Source organism: Cottoperca gobio, chromosome 6 (assembly GCF_900634415.1).
Source record: "Cottoperca gobio chromosome 6, fCotGob3.1, whole genome shotgun sequence".
Classification (NCBI taxonomy): domain Eukaryota; kingdom Metazoa; phylum Chordata; class Actinopteri; order Perciformes; family Bovichtidae; genus Cottoperca; species Cottoperca gobio.
The window spans coordinates 2,417,581-2,443,303 of record NC_041360.1 but is presented as its reverse complement, the minus strand read 5'-3'; the positions used below and the strand labels follow the sequence as shown (position 1 = coordinate 2,443,303).

Genomic DNA, 25,723 nt, shown 5'->3' with positions numbered 1-25,723 from the left:
ACTCAATCATCAGCCTCATCATGGCCCTTCGAAGAAACACAACAGAGCTGTAATGAGCTACACCTGGCAGGTTGGTGTCTCAGCCTTGAATTGTTTACACTATTAACCAGGAAGGTGTACTGTACCTTACAGACCTGTACAGTCTGTAAAGCACACTGAGACAAATGTATAATTTGTGATATTGGGCTATACAAATAAATTTGATTTGATTTGATTTGATACTGTGAGTTTATAGATTGACTGTTTTCTTTTTTACACATTTAAAACGGTAATGGATGAAAACATTTTGGATGGTAACAAAAATGTCGAAAGAGAAAGACAGCAACTTCCTGACAGCACACATGAGTAACTAGAGTACTTCATAAAACTGCAAGGCACAAACTGCTGCTCTCCAGCCTGATCTGAGCCTGGTCCAAAATCCTAATCCCCGAGTTTTCGGACCCAGAACACCTGATCAGAGTTAGTTCAATCAATTCTTAGTAGGTTGAGCCTGAATTTAAAAGCCTTCATCAATCGAGCTCCGATACTATGATTTACCATGACAACAGAGCCTGCATGTTAATCTAGTGGACGTAGATGCATGCATGTATATGAGTCAGAGCAGGGTAAAGTGTCAAGTGAACACAATAAAGTTTAATTCAGTGTCAACGTTATTCATCATTTACCACACTTACATTTCCTTAATGGATGATAAATAATCTGACTGTATTACGCTGTATTAACAGTCATATGAGAAGCAAAGGCAACACATTGCATTGTGAGATCATGGTAATGCTTTTATTTGGTTTGTTTAGTTGATAGAGATCAAACACTCCAATAAAAAGGTGGAAAGTGAATATAAAGCTTGAGAGAGAGAATAAGGAGTGATTTCATACATAACCCCATTTATTGTATTGTTTCAATAAGCCACACATATCTCTTGTCACCATTTCTAAAGTTCTTTTTTTTTGTACAGTGTCAATCTTGGGTATTCATGCACATGTAAAGTTTGATGTAATCACATTTCTTAGTAGTGGAAGTGTCTTCGTGACATGATATATTGATGAATTACAACTGTACTTGTGTACCAAGCTTCAGTATTTGAAAAGGATTACAGGTCCATTCTGCTTATTTTCACTTTCTTCAGTAGCCATTCATGAATTGAGTTAATAGAAGTTATGCTGTTCCACATACAGACCTTTAAACCTGCGTGCAGGGATATAACAAAGGCATCGTGATTGGAAAAGTAGAAGATTGTAGAAATCCCCAGAACAGATGTATCGTTTTATCGTTCTCATTTTGATTTTAGTGTAAAGCAGTTATGACACTTTTGTATGCTTTTAAATTATTATTATTTTTAAAGATTGCATCTGCTCGCTCCAGCTGATTTTTGTGCTACATATGCCCACTCCCACAAACTATCAGTACCAAGCCCACCTGCAAGCCTGCTGACTCAGTATACAAAATCAAATACATTAGCAATTAAGTGACATGACTTTGGAAGAAGAACAGAAGCGTCTTACACTGGGTATATTGTCGTTGGTGCAGACTCCCTCTGCCAGCAGCCGGTCTCTGATCTCCCAGGCGAAAATGGACGGACACTCTCTCTTGTAATGAGCAATCTTTCCTACTACTTCTTGAGTGGCCACCCTGGGTTTACTCCCTCCTATGGCCCGAGGACGGATCGAACCTGTCTCGTAATATCTGCCCAAGATCTTACTCACACAGCCGTTAGACACCTGGACACAACAACAGCACACATCACACACATTACTTACAACTGGTGTAAAACAATATTTGGCATATAAAAAGTTTCTGTTTGGTACATGATCTAGGGCATAATCACGGCAATGGTTCAAAGGGAACTCCACCAATTTCCAACATCAAACGTGTTTACAGGTGTTGGGGCTGAAGGCTTTGAAAACAACTATGTGGAGTTAGAAAGAAGTGATATCTGTAGCCCGCTGCTAATCTTTAGGCTGGAGGCTCCAGGCTACATCAACAGCTACTAGCAGAACACATGTGAATCCCCCACCCAACTGTTGATGGTCAGGTTGCATTGTGGGCCAGGTTTAATATGAAACATGGAATAAAAAAGACAATATCTCTTGTTCTGCTGCATCCATTTTGACACCGTTTTTTTTCAAACTGTCCATTGTGGGTTCGACAATGTTATAGGATTGTTGTATTCTGTTGTACTCTTTTAAAAGCCACCGGGAAACTAGCATTGGTCTCCAATGTCAAAGTCCAATGTGCAATTGTGTGTCATGTCGACGCATTTTAAGCTTTTCGTGTGTCATTTAACGCCCGTTGTCATTCCCAACTCGCAGTTTGATCACGGTCCCCACGATCCCTCGATCCCCACGATCGCAGTTTGAAACACAAAGTTAAAGTTGTGATTTCAAACAAAACTACTTGGTTATTTCTAGGAAAATCTGTTTACAGTATCATGATGAGATTACCTGCAGTATTCTGGATATGTCACAAGGTCGAGCTCCACTGTGTGCCAGCTCCACTATCTTCTGCCTGGTAGAATCAGGTAAAGGTCTCCCATTCACAAACACACCTCCAAGCTGGTTTACTCCACTGTGACCTACACACACACACACACACACACACACACACACACACACACACACACACACACACACACACACACACACACACACACACACAAAGAGAAAGTTTAAAAAAAAGTGTTTACTGAGCTATAGTTCACTGTTCAATGATTTAAAATAAATGCAATTTAAAGCAGGCAAACTGAATGATGATGAAAAGAGTCTAAATACGATGAAGTGAATAGCCACAGTGATCAGACAAGGGAAGAGGGAGAACAGCAAGGATCACAGATTAGAGGAGATGAAGAGAAGTACTTTCTTATCGTTTTATGGAAGATCGTTGTCTTCCTAGATTATGCTAGATTGGAGCATATTAATATTTTATAATCTGGTTTCTAAATACATGAAAAGCATTTTAATACATTACATTTTATTGGTTATTACAACAATGTTAAGTGATGCCACCCTCTTTGAAGGACTGAGCCATGTCCGCACTGATGTCACGTGACCTCTCATTGCTCATGCATCAGTTCAATTCTGGCAATACTGAGGTCTACAACTTCATAAATAAATAAATGTTCATCTTTAACTGAGATAAAGCAATATGATCTACATTCAGACTGCTGACAAACTACTGTTCAATACTTACACAATATATATATATTACATACACAGATGTAATAAAACACAGATGATGTATTAATTCACCACCAGATCTGAAACAGTAGATTTTACTTCATGGATATGGACTGAATCAAAAATGTTTTTTACTGTATTCAAATTTTTGAAATAATATATTTTACGTCATATCAAATATATATATTTAAGGAATTAGCAGTATATTTTACATAACAACATTACTGGTCTTTATTGCTTTAGCTTTCATTCTAGGGCCAAAGATTCCCAGGACTGACCAATCTCACATGAGTGTATTTAATGATCGCTATCAGAGCATACTATCTAAACGTTTGACAGAGGGAGGGAGACCAACGCTGGTGAAAGTGAAGAGGGTGGAGCTGCAGACGGGCACTTCTGTAGGTTTTTGTGTGGAGCTTAAAATGCTGATCAACATGTTGCACGCCTGACATGTTTCTCTCAGCCACAGCAGACCACAGTCTGTGCTGTGACACTGTGCAGGTTAAGTAGGGATTTACACTGAATCAATTGTCTATTGTCTGGTAATGGCTCTGTGGGGTGAAAGCATATTGCAGATTTATAAACCTCTCAACAGGACATTAATAAATCATACAGCCAGCCAACACAGACACACACAGACACAGACACACACACACACACACACACACACACACACACACACACACACACACACACACACACACACACACACACACTGACTAAGCAGTAAAGTGGGGCTGCTGTAAATCGACAGATCCAAGGGGTTTCACTACAGACGCTCCGTGCAGTCATCTTCAGAAGGATGACAACCACAGATACGAATAACATCAATGTATTTATGCTGTTTCCCACACTGAATAATAATATATAGTCAGGGTGGGAAACGCACTGCAAGCATGTTAACAAGAAATTTACGTATCTTCATCACTGAGTCCTAAAACATAATTTTCTCGAGAAACAATATTCATCCTGTTTATATAGACATCGTCTTATTTTAACAGTATTTCCAGAGATGAATGTCTTCAGCTTCAAACATGAAATAATACGGCAAGTCACTGCACTAGAATTGGGAAACAGAAATGGGTTGATAAGAAGTGTTTCCAATGTAGTGGTGCCAACAAGGGAGTGGGTGGCATGCAGGCATTAAAGGTCCCTATTAGTGTGAGTGTCCCTCACACTCTTGCTGTTGGATCTTTCGTGTATGTGTTTAATAAAGCTTCAATGATCTCAAGCATTTATAGTGTAATCAATTTAACCTGCAGCTTCACTGCTGCTGACCACAGTCACAATGGAGTTGCTACAAACAGTTCAAACTTAAAACTATGGTGGCTGTGATTTCTACTCAAGAAAACACATGTAAATTGAAGCAAATGAAGCAAACGCAAGCAATTTAAGAAACATTGTAACCATACAACAGAAAACTGGTTTAAAACACAAAGTCAAATATAATGATGGACACAAAAAAACAATAGTCATATCTCTAACAATATCTATCTAAAAACTAGAAGAAAAGTGTTAGTGGCTTTCTCAGCATCATTAATGAGGAGTATTTGGGAAGTTGTGTGTCGCGACATGTTCATTAATTTAATGGCTTCCAAAAATCCTTTGGTCCTGTACAACTATACGTTTTCACCTGTAGCATGTTTCTGTGGGAATGTCTTTGCAAGAAAATTGATAGAACAGCTGTTGTTCAAATAAGTAAATATGACTTGTGTTTCTCTTGCCTGACAGGTAAACAGGTACAGTGGAGTGATTGGGCGGTACTTTCTGTGGATGGTTGTCAACAGAGCAAGTGATTTGAAGATGGGAGACAGCTGTTTTCTACCAACAGTCAACACACTCAACCCTAAAGCATAGGGGTGGCAGACTAGGAAGCAATCATATAAATAATTTTTGTACGGCTATTTACAACAACACTGAAACAAATTGTGTTTTATTTGTTTGTAGTTTTTAAGTGTTAAAGTGGTGAGGAAAGATAGAAAGTGAAGGACACCTTCTGAGTTAAAGAAAACATAAAGTGACAGAGAGAGATTGTGCCATCATAAACACAGACACTGGGCAACGTTGGCAACAGTAATATTACAGCAAGAAAATGGAGCTAAAGGTAAATCTTTCTCATTCATTTAGATGCATATAGAGCGCAGATTCCCAACCAGGGGTACCTGTACCCCAGGGGGTACTACTGGAGTTGCCGTGAGTATACATTGGACATTACAGAGTAGCACAACCAATAAAAATAAATATATATAAATACAAAATAATCCACAGACAGTCAGCTATAACACCTGAACACCATGTGTAAGAGTGTGTGAAGCTTTAAGTGAACAGAGATATTAAAACACGTCCCTAAAAGAAAGGATAAGAGAAGAGCTACTCTGAAAACAGAGATGGATCACCTGGATTACAGAGGGTTTACCTTCCAGTTCACCTCACACTGTCGTTGTCATGGCTTGGAACTTCTCTTCTGCTTGATTAAATTATAAAAAGAGTCATGGCTCCTGTAGAAGCTGCTGCTGACTTTGTGACGGTGGATTGTTTCACCCTCGAACTCTCCCTCATGCTGCCTCACTTCATGTTCACTTTGTGTTCAGGGGTCGTTTGCTTTGCTGTAAAAATGTTAATCAGTGTCTTTTCCCAGAGGAACACACAGGGGTTTTCCTCTGCTGACACACAATTAATAGACAGACATATGGAGGCAATTTGGCTGTGGTCCCTCTGCGACACACACACACACACACACACACACACACACACACACACACACAGAGCAGGCGGGCCCCTGGGAGCAGCTCAGCCGCTTTCATTTTAAATCAGCTCAGTCACACTGAACCTGACTTCAATTAACTTTCACTTTAACCATGTACTGTTATTTTCAACGAGTTCTTCAAATTAAATGACAGATTACAATGCTTGTCCATGCTCTCCGGAGTCATCTGATGTGTTCAGATTTGTGATCTGCAGGATGACATCATTTGTGTGTGCCTATTTTGGTTTTGTTTGTCTGTTTGGTGAGACACAAAACAAATTTAGAAAGCACTTCATTAAGGTGAGCGGAGATTCCTCGCCATGGTTACAATGATAAACACTTGGTTTAACTTGGTTTTATGATTGTCGTCATGGTTAAACCTAAACACTAAACAAAACCTCCCATGTTAAAGTGTGATTGTTTATAAATTCATCCACCCTGACCTCCGCTCACAGGTGTTGTTGTGTTGCGCTGTACAGTAACATCACCTGACGTCCCATCATAATTACTGTACTACACTAGCAGGCTTTGCCATTTGGGGCAAGTGTATACATCAGTCAAGGAGGTCATGTATTCAGGTTGTTCGGCACCTAAATTTTCCAAGACGTGGGAGATACAAGTTTTAACTGTGTATATGGGCCCCAGACACTCTGCAGACTCGTTTACATGGTGAGTTATATTTGTGTGTTGTCCGTGTACAAGCGTTACATGATGCTGATATACTAACGTTACATGATGCTGGATATACTAACGTTACATGATATACTAACGTTACATGATATAATAACATTACGTGATATAATAACGTTACATGATATACTAACGTTAAATGATATGCTAACGTTACATGATATGCTAACATTACGTGATATACTAAAGTTAGGTCATATACTAACGTTAATTTATATACTAATGTTACGTGATATACTAACGTTATATGATATACTAACATTACGTGATATACTAAAGTTAGGTGATATACTAATGTTACGTTATATACTAACGTTACATGATATACTAACGTTACATGATTTGCTAACGTTACATGATATGCTAACATTACGTGATATACTAAAGTTAGGTGATATACTAACGTTACGTTATATACTAACGTTACATGATATACTAACGTTAATTGATATACTAACGTTACGTGATATACTAACGTTATATGATATACTAACATTACATGATATACTAACGTTACATGATATACTAACGTTACATGATATGCAAACGTTACATGATATGCTAACATTACGTGATATACTGACGTTACATGATATTCTAACGTTACATAATGCTGATATACTAATGTTACATGATGCTGGAAATACTAATGTTACATGATATACTGACATTACGTGATATACTAACGTTACATGATATACTAACGTTACGTGATATACTAACGTTACATGATATACTAACGTTAAGTGATATACGAACGTTACATGATGCTGATATACTAAGGTTACATGATGCTGGATATACTAACGTTACATGATGCTGGATATACTAACGTTACGTGATATACTAAGGTTACATGATATACTAACGTTATATGATATACTAACGTTAAATGATACAATAACATTACGTGATAAACTAACATTACGTGATATACTAACGTTACATGATGTACTAACATTACATGATATACTAACTTTATATGATAAACTAACGTTACATGATATACTAACGTTATATGATATACTGACATTATGTGATATACTAACGTTACATGATATACTAAAGTTACGTGATATACTCACGTTACATGATATTCTAACGTTACATGATGCTGATATACTAAGGTTACATGATGCTGGATATACTAACGTTACATGATGCTGGATATACTAACGTTACGTGATATACTAAGGTTACATGATATACTAATGTTACATGATATACTAACATTACGTGATATACTAGCGTTACATGATGTACTAACGTTTCATGATATACTAACTTTATATGATATACTAACGTTACATGATGTACTAACATTACATGATATAATAACGTTACGTGATATACTAACGTTACATGATATGCAAACGTTACATGATATGCTAACATTACGTGATATACTAAAGTTAGGTGATATACTAACGTTACGTTATATACTAACGTTAAATGATACACTAACATTACGTGATATACTAACATTACGTGATATACTCGCGTTACATGATGTACTAACGTTTCATGATATACTAACTTTATATGATATACTAACGTTACATGATGTACTAACATTACATGATATAATAACGTTACGTGATATACCAATGTTACGTGATATACTAACGTTACGTGATATACTAACGTTACGTGATATACCAATGTTACGTGATATACCAACGTTAAGTGATATACTAACGTTACGTGATATACTGACGTTACATGGTGCTGATATACAAACATTACATAATATATTAACGTTACATGATATACTAACATTACATGATATACTAACGTTACGTGATATACTAACGTTACATGATGCTGATATACAAACATTACATGATATACTAACGTTACATGATGCTGATATACAAATATTACATGATATACTAACGTTACGTGATATACTAACGTTACATGATATACTAACGTTACGTGATATACCAACATTACGTGATATACTAATGTTACGTGATATACTAACGTTACGTGATATACCAATGTTACATGATATACAAACATTACATGATATACTAACGTTACGTGATATTCTAACATTACATGATATACTAACGTTACGTGATATATCAATGTTACGTGATATACTAACGTTATGTGATATACTAACGTTACGTGATATACTAACATTACGTGATATACCAATGTTACGTGATATATCAATGTTACGTGATATACTAACGTTACGTGATATACTAACGTTACGTGATATACTAACGTTACGTGATATACTAACGTTACATGATATACTAACGTTACATGGTGCTGATATACAAACATTACATAACATATTAACGTTACGTGATATACTAACATTACGTGATATACTAACGTTACATGATGCTGATATACAAACATTACATGATATACTAACGTTACATGATGCTGATATACAAACATTACATGATATACTAACGTTACATGATGCTGATATACAAATATTACATGATATACTAACGTTACGTGATATACCAACATTACGTGATATACTAACGTTACGTGATATACTAACGTTACGTGATATACTAACGCTACACCATACTGGGAGTAGGGAGCGAGAGTGGTGATTGTTTCATGTATGTATCATAACAATAGCTTTTTGATTCACAGCCCTTTTTTTTTCGGTTCCCCTTTTTGAATGACAAAGACATACTACCGCTACCTGCTGGCATGGAGAGTTATTTCCCCTCACGTAGGAGTAGAATGTATGTGCTAGTTGGCCGCATGCACACACACACACACACACACACACACACACACACACACACACACACACACACACACTCACGGGCAAAACACACACATACACTCAAATCCACACACAGAGTCACATAGATACATCCCCACACACTAGTAACACACACACACACACACACACACACACACACACACACACACACACACACAGTGAGATGCTGAACAGAATGTCACACTGCAGACTGACTGAACCCACTTTCATTCCAATCAATTACTAATGTAACCTGTGCTTCACTCACTAATGATCTCAGCAAATGAATATTGGTGTTCACCTTCAGTTACTCCTCAACAACCTCCAGCTGCTCCATTTTCACAATTTGGAACTAGGATTGATTAAAGTGGAGGTGATGTGATAATAACACCCGGTCTGATATTTAACCCAATGCTGCTGCCAAACAGAAACCTACTAAAAATATTATGTCAAGCAGCATCATCCATTAACGCAAGGTATAGAAGCAGTGCAGTGTGGGATTGACAGCGGCCAGAGGAGAGATGCAGGACAAAGAAACAAGCACAGACACAGAGACAAGTAATCCACACACCTTCACTGCAGACAGCATGGACCTCTTGTCCCGCAGTAAGAAAGAAGAAATTAGGTGGAGTTCATTGTCAAACGTTTTTGTACATCCCAGTATTTTGTCTTAACTAGTCATAATTTACAATAATATTCAATCAGTAACTTTAAATGACTTTAAGAAACATTCACATACATGACTGAAAAGTTTGATAGAAGATCTGAACTTTATACATTTCAACAGATTACAATTCAAAGTCTGTTTTATACCAATTATTAAAGGGTAATTCCAGTGAATTACAAATTGGGCCTTATTTTTGATGTTTCATCCATAATTTCTATCAGTAATAATAACACTGTATTCATTAAAGAAATGCTAAGATCTAGAAACATGGTGACAGCGGAACAACAAAATCCATTGGGGAACGAAATGCTTCATACACTTGCCCATTTACACATCTGGCAGATATGTGATCTCATGGGAGGCATATAAATAGCACATCACTTTTAAGAACATTTTGTCTATGAATTTAAAGCTTTTCATATATCATTTAGCGCCCCGTTCTCATTCCCAAATCGTCATATATGGACATGTGGTTAATGTTGTGGTTTAGGAAAAAAATCATGGTTTGGAATAAGTATAAGTATATTTGTTATATAAATTAAGTTTTGCACATAAATTAAGTAAAATGACTTGGAAATTGGTGTGAAACCAGGCTGGTAGATCCAGATCAACATTAATATTGATTTGGAGTCCAGTTTTTTAACCAACAGGCAAATGTAAGTCAAATATTCTCTCTCTTATAGTTCTGTTGTTGGTTTCTTACTAACTCCTGAGGGAAATATCTGTGTCTTAAGCTGCAAAATGCTCCACTATGTTCACCAGTCTCTGACTGTGTCTGTGCTGTCTGCTGCTGAGCAGGTTTTAAAGCTTTTCATCTGAAAAGAGCTGCCTGCTGCGACAGAAAAGAGAGAGAGGGATCTGAAACTCACTATAAAGCTCCGTAAAGCTTAGGGGAGCTGCAGACTCTCTGTAGGTTCATCATTACCGTGTCCCCTTTCAGACTCTCACATTGTCTTTTGATTCATTTTTATCGTAACAACATTGATTATGTTATCTGCTTTAAGACCCAAGATGTTACAAACAGAAATTGTCAATGTTAACAGATATTTTACAGCACTGGAAAACATTACTAACATAATTTCAGATGGCCCAAATGATCAGGAATGAAACAGAGTAAAAGCAGATTCCAGAATTAAACGTTATTAGTGGAATTGTTTTTTGCATTTGATTTTGTCTTTACAAATTCCCAATCAGCTTTTGTTGAGGGCAGTTTTAGTTGACCTGGGCCTCTATATATATAGATATGAATATATAATTATCATTAATTACTAAAACATTGTTTAATACAATTATTCACCACACTTATAACTATAGATACAGTAACATCAAAAGCATTAATGACAATAACAACAAATACTTTTTAAATGTAACTCACTGTTTTGCATCATGGAGGCCACACCGGTCTCCCAGCTCGTTTGACTTCTGAAATCTGTACAGAGAGAGAGAAATAACATGTTCCTGTGTTATAATTTGCAGTGCATGGATAGACCCCCCACACACATCTCCCTCTGGTCAGAGAAACACAACAAATAATTATTTTTGTATTGTTCTTTGGGGATTTGGAGGAAATAGTTCAACTTTTATCACAACATGTTGAGGTGAAATTAAAAACCCTTGAAACTGTATGGACAGAATGGCTGAATGGCAAGCACTGTGATTGGTTCACATGCTAATGCATGTTAATATCCATAAAGTTATGAGCACAGAGTTAAGTCCCACTCTGAGAGTCCAGCTCTCATACTCGATCGAGGTAGCTTCACCTCTCACAGTGAAGGATTAATTTGTAATATTTATACTTGATCATGAAGCTAAAATGAGATTTGTACACCTCACTGAAGATTGGAATCACATTGCTGTCTCTTTCTTATTACCTCACTTACTGTGTCGTACAGATCTGGCCCTTTGTATTCTTTCTCTCGAAGACATTACGGTCTGTCATTGAAATAAAATATGTGATTTGATGAATAGTGGGATTTGGGACACTGCTGTTGTACACTATAAGAAAATCTGCGGTTCATGTTTCAAGATATAAACTATGGCATTTGAGAGTGAAATGTCTTATCGATCTCAGATTATCTTTAGGGCCAAAAGTTAGAACACATCCAAAGTTTTAAAAAAAATATAATTTGTTGAGTTGAATTTTAAAAATAGAGGGTGTTTCTTTCAGAAATATTTTTTTTAATTAATAGTTTTTATATAAGTTGTGAAAGTCTGCAGGAGACACCCTATAGAACACAGCTAACCTGGACGGACATGTTAAAAGGGCTTCTTATTCAGCTGCAGATTCCCTCGCAGTTATCCATGGAGCCTCAGTGTCATGAGAGACTGAATTTCACACCATAACGTGTTTTGACAAATATTCTCATTGCTGTACAGGAAGGAAGAATGCCAGGCAATTTACAGACACGTAGCTTATATCCATGAAATTGTAAATTATTATAAAATGTTATTTTATTGTGTCTGCTCATTTAGACCAAAGTTTAATCATGTGTTATTTATTAATTTAATTCTGAACTATTCTGATTAGTGCAGATAGGCACACATTTACCGGATATTACAGGAAGGCTGATTAAAAAAGAAGGAAATCAAAATGTTATTATATTAATATTAGTATTAATAAGTGTCACACATTTAGTCAAAATGCAGAATTATTTCAACTATTTTATATCATTTCTAAATATTCCACTATAAGCTCTCTATAAAGACTCAACTGCAACACAAAATAAATCATGATAGAAAGATAGTAAATAATTAATAATAAAGCATACATATCCATAAATATGCAACTGTCCTCTATTATCAGTGAAAGAGTGCACTGTTGTGGAAGGATGATGAGGTACACCAAGACGACCAGTTTAACGATCTGTTGTCATTAATGCATGTAGAAAGCACAAGCACATGACATTCATTATACTTCATCTCAATACTCAAAACCAAAGCCCTTTAGGATGGCTTAAAAAAAGCTAACCAATAAAGGCTTCAAAGCAGCTACTTCTGTGAAGCTCTTGTCATTAACAACCTGCATAATGAACATGAAGCAGCTCCACATACACACACACACACACACACACACACACACACACACACACACACACACACACACACACACACACACACACACACACAGGCTATAGGCACCTTGTCCCCGCTATAACTCAGCGCTTTTCTCCCTGTGAAAGGAGACAAAGAGCCGGAGGAGCGGAGCCGCAGCTCTGCTCGGTAAATACCCGCCAGGCTTTGTGTGTCCGCGGGATTTTGGTGTCGTTGCCTCGTTAGTTGCGGCTCGTTAAAAAACCTGCCACACAAAACCGCGGCGGGGAGCCCAATTTGACCAGTACAAGTGACATAAAGGAGTTCTGTTGAACACACTGATGACAATATAAAAGTTTCATTCAACCGCATTCAGCGCGCTGATATGAGTAGAAAAGAGCCGAGAGAGACAGAGCTGCTGCAGGACACTGCTGCTGTTTTATCCCACTTTTAAAGGACTGAAGTTGTCGCACTGCATGTTCACAATAATAGGCTAATAATAGTAATGACAATACATAATAATAATAATAATAATAATAATAATAATAATAATATAATAATAATAATAATAATAATAATAATAATAATAATAATAATGTATTTTAACATTGTAATCACTGACAGTCCTCGGATAGTTGTGAGTTAAAGCTGCTGGTACTGGTATAAATGTTAGAGTAGTTTGCTGCTATAAGTAAAACATTAATGGGAGGCCTATATCTCCCACTGAGGTCAGTAAACGTAACCTAAATATTTAACTGGAATTCGGAAAACACGGCAATATCACCAGCTGTGTCAATAAAACTTCACAAATCACATGATATTCTTTTTACAATTTATCCAATATTATGTGAAATGATGAGCCGTTCAAAAGAAGTAGCTTGTTTTACGCTAACCCTGTGGCATTTAAAGGCAGCCTATAGGCCTATACATTTACTAGAAAATGACCCTTACCGGTATAAATAAAGTCGTATTGAATTGAATAGCTATATTATATAAAATTATTATATTAATTATTTTATTGATTGTGGTTATTTATTGTGTTTTTTTCCACTGTGAACTTTTGCACATCCCCATAAATATGTGTGCACCTTCTGCACAAAACAGTGTCCAGCCCTCTAATTAAGAAAACAGTTATATTGTACATACTACATTTATATTTTATATATTACACTTGTCCGTAAATTTTACATATTTGTTATTGTATTTTTTCTTATAGTTTCTTTAATATTTGTTTTGTCATTTTCTATTCTATATATATGTTTCTTGACTACTGCAGTACTTTTAAAAGTGCCTATATTTTTGTTTTCTCTTAATATCATAGTATGAACTAAACACCAAGAAACAAACATTGTGAGTGAAAACTTATTTGCGATAAACCATATTCGTATTATGACCTTGTATTTGTAATATGCCTGTGACATGATGCTTTGATTTATCCACTGTGCACGCTGTGTTTACGCTGTATGAGCTCAACAAAACAAGTTTCCTGACAAGTTTTGTTTCCATTCAATTAAAGAGGGCAAAAACAGAACATAAGATACAAAATAACTCTACATAAAATGAAATCAGCTGAAAGAGCTGAATGTGACCTCAGTGGGTCAAAGTCAAGCTGTAAATGCTGCTTATGATCTTTAGTTTGTTTTTACAGCCTATTCAAGAATAAGGGCTTAGATCAGTTTGTATACTTCAACGTATTTAAGCAATCTGTCAAGAAATTAATCAAGAAACTACATTTTTAGGGGTCAAAGTTTGAGAGTCTGTTTAGATGATGAGGGTATTTTAACATGATATAAAGTAGCAGCCAACAGATCACATATACTGTAATTATGTTTTTGATATAATTGTGTATGTCAGTGTCCATGGTATAACAAATGTTGCCGAGAAACACAATTATATTATTGTGTATGCAGCCAATGCAAATAAAATAAAATATGAAAAATATAGATTTTGAAATGAATAAGAAAGCCAACACTTCGGATTTCTGTACAATAACAAAATAAAATGTTTGTTTGGAGGGTTGGACATCTCCACTGCTCTGCTCAGTATCGTCAAAAATAAAATGTGGCTCAGGTGCGTGCGGCAGACACACAGGCGTCTGCGTGTCTTCTTCAGAACATATGGGAGCAGCCCGCTCACATCACTCTGACACACACACAAATGTTCCAGGTTCACGTGTGGGATGAAATTCACTTCCGACCTGATTAATCATGCAGTTAATTGGATTCAATTTAATTAAGACGTTAATTAACAGCGGACTTAATTAGATCATCAATTAAGACGCACTTTATCGCCTTGTATTCTAGATGGAATTTTAAAAAGCCCCAATTCAAACAGCACGTATTGTTTTACCCTAAGAGCAGACGCATTTTCATATTCATAATCACATTTTCTATGATGAAGGATAATTGATTGTGATTCCAACACATAAGCCAAATATTAAAATGTTTTACATTTTCTTTATTTTGCTGAGAGTTGTGAAGTTTACATCGCCAGGCCTTTCGAGCACTCACTTAATTTAAATCTGGGCTTCCATAAAGTACAACTCGAATACAAAGTGGAAGGCCTTGGTTAGATAACTCGATAGTTTATACGTTTAAATAAACTGACTTGATACAGAAGACACAGACCTTCCGTTTAATATCAATGAATGAAAGAAATACTCTACAAATACGTATTTTTTAGCTGACAATAATAAAGATATGAAAATCTCTAAATGATGGCTTTTTAATTTATGAGTTGTTGTCTGAACCTTTAATGTTTGTGTCAAATGGACACAAACAGGATTGTTGGATGTTTTTATAGAGTTCCTTACCACATCGTCCGGAAACAAAGATACGGCTGGTCTGGAATATTTGAAAACTTTCGGAGCATAGTTCACTTGTTGGTGATCATTTGTAGGGCTCAGCCTGCACATATCGACAATGATGTAAAATGTGATATCAGCCTTGTAAATGAGCTCTGAGAGGCGTGAAATAACGTCAGAGTAGATGACAGAAGTGGTTAGTTAGACATGTATAAAGGAAAGGTGACATACAACAGAACTGCATACCGTAAAGATCAATGGGAAACATTTAAATCTCTAAACGTGCTTGCTCAAAATCATTTCTGAATTTAAAGAAACATGGAGCAAGAAAATAGTGGTTGTGTTTAAGTATTTAGGAGAAACATCGCGATGTCTTTCTAGCGCACAAACACACGCACTTTTACTGTTTACAATACTCTCCGCCATCTAATTTGGAGTTCGGTGGAATCTGAAATATAAGTGTTGCTCCTACCCAGTCCCCAGTCGTCATAATCCAGCAGAGCATATGTTCTGAGTTTATGATTATTCCACATCACTCTGTTGAATGAGCGGGCGGCATTACCACGCGCTCTCAGCACGAGCGTCAAAGCGGCAGAAGCGCTGCTTTGGAGTTGTAGTTGTTGTTGTTGTTGTTGTAGTTGTTGTTGTTTGTTTGTTATTTTGTTTGTTGTTTTGTTTGTTGTTTTGGTTGTCTGCCCTGAGTTGGTTCTGTTCAGCGCCTTCTCCCAGTGAAATAACCCAGAACCAGCATCAAATAAAACAGAACTGTGTTTCTGCCTTCGGGTCAGAACCATTACTGTATTAAGAGTTCATATATAACACAACAATCATCGTTATGTCTGGCTGGTAATGTGTTATGGAAAGGCGATTGGACAAAGCATGTTGAGCAGTTTATTTTGCTTGTCATGAATGTATAATTTATTTATTTGTGTTGCACCTGCACAAGTATCAGTTGATTTTACACGTTGACAGGCAATTCCATATGTTGAGTGAATTAGTCAGTAATATAGCTGTTAGACATGATTAAGCAATTCAAAATTCAAAATCCAAAGTTTTTCTACATTCTCTCTTTTCGTATTTTTGAACATTTGCTTCTCAAACACTTCTGACACCGAAGAGGAAGAGGGGGTGATCAGAATACTGTCTTTCTTCCCTCCTCATTATGTTCTCTGTCCCTTAAAAACAGCTGTCTGTCCATTCTTTGCTCCTCTTTTCCTAGTGATCCTCTGGTCTTAAAACTGCTCAATTGTTCAGTTGTTGATTATTTTGATTTCTAAACTGTCCTCCCACCTTTCTTTCATTTTTCTTTCTTTTTTAACATTAGACTACAAACATTGTTGTCTCTGCTTTCTTTATAGGCCAGGTTCCAAATTCATTCATCTTCATCATGTCCTTTTTTGCAAATACACTTTTTAACTCCATGTTCAGACTGATGAAGTGAGAGAGAGAGAGAGAGAGAGAGAGAAAGAGAGAGAGGAGAGAGAGAGGAGAGAGAGGAGAGAGAGAGAGAGAGAGAGAGAGAGAGAGAGAGAGAGAGAGAGAGAGAGAGAGAGAGAGAGAGAGAGAGGGAGAGAAAGAGAGAGAGAGTGAGAGAGAGGAAGCAAGAAAGGGAGAGAGAGAAGGAGAGAGAGAGAAAAGAAAGAGCGAGCTTACCTTTCTGTGGCATGCTGTAGAGAAGTAAAGTTTTGGTTCGTTTAGTTTTCCAACAGCTCCTTTCTTCTATTCTTTCCTCCAATTAGTTTCTCCTTGACTGAGGAGACAAGTGCAGAGAGAGACAGAGCTGCTCCTCTGAGGAGGAGGGAAGAGAGAGGAAGGGAGGGAGAGCGAGTGGGAGGGCCGAGAGACTGCCAGAGAGAGAGACAGGATGGGGAGAGAGAGGGGAGGGGATGAAGGGTTTGAGCTAGAGTGGTGAGAGCTGAGAGTTTGTTCATGAGCGAGAGAGAGAGAGAGAGAGAGAGAGAGAGAGAGAGAGAGAGAGAGAGAGAGAGAGAGAGAGAGAGAGAGAGAGAGAGAGAGAGACAGAGACAGACAGAGAGAGAGAGAGAGAGAGAGAGAGAGAGAGAGAGAGAGAGAGACAGACAGACAGACAGACAGACAGAGAGGTGTTCTAGGAGCAGACAGAAGGTGGGACGGAGTGTAGGAGGGGTGTCACCCAGCGGGAGGAGCGGCAGCAGGAGGAGGAAGAGACGGACACACAGACAGCGGTATTCGCTGCTCACTGCCCGGTTATTGTGTGAAAATGTCCACAATTCAAACGCTGAGAGCTTTTGTTAACCAGCGACTGACTGCGGCTGTAGAAGAGATATTCGGGTTGCTGGAAACAACCATATCAAACTACGAAGAAGAGATTGATCGTCAGCGCAGGCTGCTGCAGGATGTTGTCAAATCTGACATCCACATAAACAACGCAGGTCCGTGAACGTTGCTTCGTTGTGAGACTTCACCGGTTTCAGGGAAGTGACAGGTTAAACCAGCCTGTTACACAGCTTTACAAGGCCACAGCTCTAAAATGGCTAACTGAATTGCACAGACTGTGTATCAGCCTGTTAGTAAAAGGCTGTTTGCCTCCCGCAGATGCTTCGATTTAAACCGGAAGTAGACCGATTTTGACCTTCATAATAAAAGCGCATAGCAAGACGTTCAAATGAATGAATGAAATGGCAGAGAGAGGCTCACCATGCAAAACAGTACTGAATTGTTTTGTTAAATTAATGTGTAATACTAAAAGATAATTGTTGGACACTGGTAAAGCTAAACATGTTACTTGTTTAATGCACAAGTATATTGACAACATGAATTAAACTCAATTAATTGTTTCAATATACTTTTCTTCGGGGAAACAAAGCTCAACAGTGCCTGGTCCCCAACTTCTCAAATGTTAATACTTTCTGGTTTTCTTTGTCTTCTATCATGATAAACACAAAAACAAGGGAACGTATTCCAATGAGCTGACACTCCGTTGACAAATTAATCAAGAAACTAATCTACACGTTTATTAATAATGAACATAATCGTTAGTTTCAGTCCTAGACCCTGGTCATATGTGTGTTAACACACACGTCTAATATAAGCATTTTTTTAAAACATAAAATGAGAATAAATAACACCTGCACAATGACGTATCATTCCCAACTATTATTTTATGGACACAAAAATGTTTCAACGTCTCCATGAAAACAGGAATATTTATTAGTATCTGTGATTTCAAATAATGGTTCAAGTGTATGATTTAACAAAGAAAATTCAAGTATTATTAGAGCTAGTCCAATATATCGGCCTGGCCGATTTATTGGACTAGCTCTAGTTGGAATAATATTATCCTGTTGTAGATATATTACTCTGGGTGTATATGTTGCCTGATAAGTAACAAGAAAATTATGTACAGAAATGCCTAATTAGGTTTGAGGTCATTTAGAAACAGTATTAGCCTACTATTACACCAGTGAATACTAGCAAGTTGATTTTTACACCCCAATTAACTCCTTCATGTTGCCGGCCGTCTTTATACTCTTATGTAACTCGCCCTGACCGGCACGAGCGGCTCCGTTAGTCCGTTTATAAAGAAACACAATATTGATTTTAATCGTGTTGTTATATTGCTTATTACTAATGCAATACAAGTTGAATTTATTCTATAGCTATATATCTTTCTTCTAGTGTTGATACCTTTTCTATGTATGTTTAACTCCTGTGTGTCTGCCTCTCTGTCTGTCTGTCTGCCTGCCTGCCTCTCTCTCTGTCTGTCTGTCTGTCTGTCAGTTCATTAGAGCAGACTGAAACTCTGAGTCTAAATATCTCTGCTATCTTATAATGTTCACGTGGAGCTCAGATATCTGTGTTTACTGTGTCACTGGGGGCTGTACGCTCTGTGTCAGGTTCTGTTTTGATAGTTTTTATGTTGGTTTGGCTCCGGTGAGGCAGAGAAGAGGAAATTACTTGTGTTTTCGTTTCGTCCTCTGCGCCGACATAAGAGGTCCAATAGAGAGGACAGCTTGGTTGTCATTCTCCTGTCTCCCACCACCTCCACAGTGTCCAGAGGGCTCCCCAGGACAGAGCTGGCCTTCTTCACCAGTCTGTTCAGTCTCTTCCTGTCAGCAGTCGAGATGCTGCTGCCCCAGCAGACCACTCCATAACACCTAGCTGATGCCACCACAGAGTCAAAGAAGGTCTTAAGGAGCCCCCTGCACTCCAAAAGACCTCAGTCTCCTCAGCAGATAAAGCTGCTCTGTCCCTTCTTAAACACAGCAGCAGAGTTATCTGACCAGTCCAGTTTATTGTTCAGGTGAACACCCAGGCATTTGTAAGATTTTACAATCTCGATGTCCATTCCCAGGACGTTCACTGGTGTTGAGGGTGAATGATGGCGCCTCCTGAAGTTCACCACCAGCACCCTGGTCTTCCCTGCGTTGAGCAGGAGGTGGTTCCTCTGGCACCAGAGGGCAAAGTCCTGTGTCAGTTCTCTGTACTCCTTGTCATCCCCATCAGAGATGAGGCCGACAATAGCAGAGTCATCAGAGAACTTCTGCAGGTAACACTTTGCTGTGTTGTGGGTGAAGTCTGCAGTGTAGAGGGTGAAGAGAAACGGTGCCAAAACCGTTCCCTGGGGGGCCCCCGTGCTGCAGACAATCGTGTCCGAGTGACACTCCTGGGTCCTCAAGTACTGTGGACGGTTGGTGAGGTAGTCCAGAATCCAGCTGGTGAGGTGATGATCCACCCCCGAGCACTCCAGCTTGTCCCCCAGCAGCCTGGGTTGAATGGTGTTGAAGGCACTGGAGAAATCAAAAAACATGATTCTCACAGTCCCCCCAGCCTTCTCCAGGTGAGAGAGGGATCTCTGGATCAGGTAGATGACAGCGTCATTCACCCCAATACCAGGTTGGTAGGCAAACTGAAGTGGGTCCATCGATGGTCTCACAAGGGGTCGAAGATAGCCAAGGACCAGCCTCTACAGGGTCTTCATCAGCTGCGATGTCAGCGCCACCGGTCTGTAGCTGTTGAAGTCCTTGGGGAGGGGGGTCTTTGGCACGGGTACCATGCAAGATGTTTTCCACAGTTGTGGTACCCTCCCTTGCTTCAGGCTCAGGTTGAACAATACCACCACAATCCAACACAGCTGGTCGGCGCAGGATTTGAGGAACCTTGAGCTGATGCCATCTGGACCTGCAGCCTTTCTCGCCTTATACCTTTTGAGCTCACTCCTCACCTGGTTGGTTGTGAGGGACAAAATGCAGGTAGTGGGTGGGGGATGGGTGTGGGTGGAGAAGCAGAAGACAGAGTGGATGTGTGAAGTAGCTGCCAGCTGGGGGTTGAGGGAGGGGGTATGGTGAAGATGACAGGGTCGTATCCCGGTGATAAGAACAATGGGGGTTGCAGCACGGGGGAATGAGCCGGGGGCTCCTGACTGATCAAATCTATTGAAGAAAATGTTCAAGTCATTCACCTTTAGGTCCCCCATGGGCTGAGAGTCTGGCTCCTTGTACCCAGAGATGGTTTTCAGGCCTCTCCAGACACCACTGACATTCCTCTGCTGCAGCTGCTCTTCCATCTTCTTCCTGTAGATGTTCTATCCCTCTCTGATCTTCCACCTTTGCTCCCTCTGAACAATCCTCAGCTCAGTTAAACATTGAACTCCAAAAAGATAAAATAATAATGTTCAAATATTAAAATAGTCAACTAATATGATAAAGCATGGCATTCATAAGGCCATTACTTGGCAGACCATGCTCGATTTGTTTAAGATGCCGATTGTATTGTTGTGATGGAAAAAAAGCTGGTGGGATGAAACATTTGCAAGACAGTCACTCACTGATATGGCTATGAATGTGTAGCAGGGATAGTCAAAAGCTAGCAGCTACATAGCCAGCCAGAGGTAGACAGGCTTACATACTTTAACATTAATGATAAAAAAAATAATAATCAGTAGCTCTTGACTGCTTTGACATCATCAGTTTGTTGCTCTTCACTTTGGGATGTTCGGGAGGAGATGAACAAAAACTGTCTTTATGAACTAGGGATGTTAAAAATGTACCGTTAACCTACAGTAAGAATAGACAGTTATGCTATTAGTTGAACTAGTTTAAAAACTGTTTAAAATATTAGAAAATATTTGTCAGCTGTGTGTCTGCTTTTTCTTTTTGATATTTTAAATATTTTAAATTTCAAAAGAAAAAGCAGACAAACAGCTGACAACCTTGCATCTAAACTAATCGATGTGACGGAGACTTACTGGGAAAGTGGCTGCATGTGTCCACGACGATGCACGCAAAATGATGGCTGCTTACTCTCCCGGACGGGTGAACTGGGGACTCAGTTGTCTGTTTTGTGCATACAGGGTGACGGGCGATAAATTATCATTTTGACCTGTTTGTGCACTGGGGTATCATTGCAGCAGGGCAGCTTGTTAGGGACTTCAACCACAGCAGCACTCCTGCATGCAAGCAAGGAACTTATCTTGTTGGTTAACGAGGGTCGGTTATTTGTCAGAAAAAAAGGTTTTGCTATGGTTTATTTTATAGCTGATTGTCTCTATTTCATTTTTACCTCCAGATGTCCAAAAACTGATTGTCAGAAAAGAAGAGCAGCAGGAGTGGAGGCCCAGTTTGGCTCAGCAGGACCCAGAGCTGCTGCACATTAAAGAGGAACAGGAGGAACTCTGGAGCAGTCAGGAGGGAGAAGATGTCACCAAGTTCCCATGCACTGCTGTCCCTGTGAAGAGTGAAGATGAGGAGAAAGCTCAGTCCTCACAGCTTCATCAAAGACAAGCTGAGGAAAGCAGAGAAGCAGAGCTTCCAGCCTGCAGCTCAGCTCAAAACATGGAAACAGAAATTGACGGCAGTCATCAGCTGCTACCTTTATACTGTTGTGAATCAGAGACTGAGGATAGTAACGATGATTGGAAGGAGACAAGAGAACAAGAGTCGGGTTCAGACACATTGAAAAATCATAACAACTCCCACGGCCACGAGAGGCCGTTTAGTTGCACAGTTTGTGATAAAAGATTTGGCTGCAAAGGAAATCTGCACGCCCACATGAGAAGCCATACAGGGGAAAAACCTTTCACCTGCACAGTTTGTAACAAGAGTTTTAGTGCAAAGGTCAATCTGAAGACTCATATGAGGAGTCATACCGGGGAGAAACCATTCAGCTGCTTAATATGCAACAAAAGTTTCAGTCAGAAGAAGACATTAGTTATACACATGAGAAGTCATACTGGGGAGAAACCGTTTGGTTGCACATTCTGTGGAAAACGTTTTAGCGAAAAGGGAACATTGAAAAGACACATTAGAGTTCATACAGGAGAAAAACCATACAGTTGCAGTGTTTGTGGACGGAATTTTAGTTTACTGTCACATGTTAAAAGCCATAAGTGTGCTGGTGCGAGCAGTAATAAGTGAATTATCCAGGTCTGTGTTTTATTTGGGTTAAGCTGCGTTCAGACCGCTGCATTTCATTTCGACTGGTTAGACAATGAACTATTGCGCTGGAAGCCCTTGAGTTTGAAATTCTGTAGTTAGTAAGAATACTATAAGATAGAATGTTATAACTCTGGACATTTTGTTGATGGCAATTATTTTGTACTCCATCTCAACAGTTAAAAGATAAACAGTATAAGAATACCATTTATTTTAACAGGAACATGCACTTGCCAGTATTTGACTGACCAATGCAGTGTGTTGCTGGATGTATTGGACTGTGGCAAAAGCTGAACTAGTAAACAATTGGTTGGCTAATGTCAGCTTTTCTCTATGTGCAAACTTCTGCTTAGAGATGAAGGTGTATTTGGAGAGAGACGTTTGTTTTCACCACCACATGTATGAAATTAACAGCTAAATATGTGTGTGGGGTTTCTATAGCGGAGCAAACAAAAACAGAATTGTAAATATTATTGGTGTTGAGATACACCATTGCTAAAAAACATGATATTTAAAAAATGATATATTCATATCATGTTTATAATACACACATGATAATATCATGTAAATAATCCAGCATCTCTGATTGTAATTGGTATTTTTGTACGCTTCTAGTTCTGGTTTCACTCTCTCTCCACCTCCCTACACTCTATTCTGAGACAAAACACACAATAAACATTTTTTTGTTTTCAAATCTTTAATTGATATCTCGATAATATTGTTATTGTAAATACTTTTGGCCATGCTTATCATGTAGTGGAAATCTGATATCATGACTCCCTTAACAAATGGAATGAAATAGAAAATCAGTCAAATAATGCAAAGTAATCTGACATTACCATTTAAGATAAATTGTATATGATAATCATTCAAACGGGGATAACGGCGCACACTTTCAGACAATCACTCCTCTCGTTTGTGCATGTGAAAAGTGATGTGAAGAAGTCCTGCATACTTTCTCACCTCCGCACACCTGACCAGTGCTGTGAAGTGGGTGTGATTAGATTGTTGGTTCAGGAAAGTTTAAAAAAATGATTGGACCGTTTATTCTGACGTCAGAAAGGTGTGAGAGGGAGTTTTAGATACAGTTCAGTGATTCCACAAGCCCTTTGCGGGTCGCTGTCATCGCCGCTGACCCCTCGCACTGAGGTCAGTCCTCCCCGGTTGACAGTCGTGCTGAGAGCCGTCGAGCGCAGCGAGCATGAAGTCCACTGCCCCAGGAAGTGGTGAGGACCGGAGTCCGGACTAGGGATGCTGTAAAACTGAATATCCTCCCACACTGAGCTGACCCACTCTCTGACCGCCGAGCTGAATCAATCGGGCAGACGCGGTATACACAAATTAACGGTTCATTATGAAACCGTGGCCTAGACTGCAGGTTATTAATAAGGAAACACTGGATTAATAATGGAAAATAAAGTGTGAGTTTTCCTTTTGTATCAAGCAGCAAAAAAAGTTGTAACATGACGTGTTTGAGTTCATTTGCTTACATTGCACGTACTGCGTGACGTGCCTATTGCGATGTTAATGCTGATGGAATATCGTGCAGCCCGAGAGCTTTTTGTTTTACAACCCTATGTTTTTTTGCAGAAGCATTTTGTGTTGGAAACTCACTATGGGAAATTTAGCCCGACCGATACATGAACATGGCAGATGTTATGAGCACGTTATTGTATCACATATATCGGTGTCTTCATACATTTAAAAAAATATATAGAAAGAAACATTGCTGAGAGAACTGTTTGATATGTTTGAGACCATTACATCCTCCACCACAGAGCACCAACTAGTTTCTTTTTCCACTGAAAATACACTGCTAAGTAATATATCTCACATTTTAAGTGATCCTTATCAGAATGTTTCTTTTGTGTTCATTTGAAAAAGCTAGTATTGACTGAATAATTGAATGTGATTTCTTTAAACTCTCAGATATCCATATCAGCATCGGCCACAACGATCCAGTATTAGTCGGCTATAGCACCAACACAGCGGCCGCATTGGAAGGAGAAGGCTCTGTTTGATGCAGTAATGTTGTTCTGAGCATGGCCTTACAGACTGATGAGGAGGTTTACTCAATCATCCATGTGTTATAACTAACTGTAATTTATACTTTTGTTCAAACAAATGAATTTTCACAATTATATTGAAATATTTGTTTCTATAGCCTCATGAGCCTCAACTACATCTTTGAATTCTTATAATATATGTCAGATATATGAAGGATGGATCAGGTCATTCTCAGTCTGACTATTTAAGTTCAGTGTGGAAATCAATTGCAGAGTTGCATGTCCCTGTCAGCTGCAGGATGTGCAGCCTTCCAATACAGAGACAAATAAACTCAAACCAAATAGTGTCTTTTTTGTAATTCATTCATCACCACAATCCATTCAGTTCATGCTCTTTCTGTGTCGGCACCCTGATCATCCAGAGTCACTGGTGCAGCAGCTGCAGCA

The 25,723-nt window shown here is 38.6% G+C and overlaps 2 protein-coding genes across 2 annotated transcripts in view; one reads left to right on the top strand and one right to left on the bottom strand.

Annotated features, from left to right (window-relative positions):
- Positions 1-17,576, bottom strand: part of LOC115009273 (paired box protein Pax-6-like) — a 28,527-nt gene extending 10,951 nt beyond the window's left edge. The window contains exons 1-4 of the mRNA XM_029433153.1: positions 17,512-17,576; positions 11,401-11,454; positions 2,442-2,572; positions 1,503-1,718 (exon numbers count right to left, since the gene is read on the bottom strand). Coding sequence (XP_029289013.1) covers positions 1,503-1,718; positions 2,442-2,572; positions 11,401-11,454; positions 17,512-17,524 — 414 coding nt within the window. The 5' untranslated portion in view covers positions 17,525-17,576. The remainder of the gene's footprint in view (positions 1-1,502; positions 1,719-2,441; positions 2,573-11,400; positions 11,455-17,511) is intronic.
- Positions 17,577-18,003: 427 nt separating this feature from the next.
- Positions 18,004-25,623, top strand: LOC115009276 (zinc finger protein 333-like). The gene is made up of 2 exons (XM_029433159.1): positions 18,004-18,269; positions 22,405-25,623. The coding sequence occupies exons 1-2, from the start codon at positions 18,098-18,100 to the stop codon at positions 23,250-23,252; spliced, it is 1,020 nt and encodes a 339-aa protein (XP_029289019.1). The 5' UTR covers positions 18,004-18,097; the 3' UTR covers positions 23,253-25,623.
- Positions 25,624-25,723: the final 100 nt, after the last annotated feature.

Coding starts and splice junctions, on each gene's coding strand:
- LOC115009276 (XM_029433159.1), top strand. CDS start 18,098: ATGTCCACAATTCAAACGCTGAGAGCTTTTGTTAACCAGCGACTGACT. Junction 18,270..22,404: donor CATCCACATAAACAACGCAG/GTCCGTGAACGT, acceptor TTTTACCTCCAG/ATGTCCAAAAACTGATTGTC.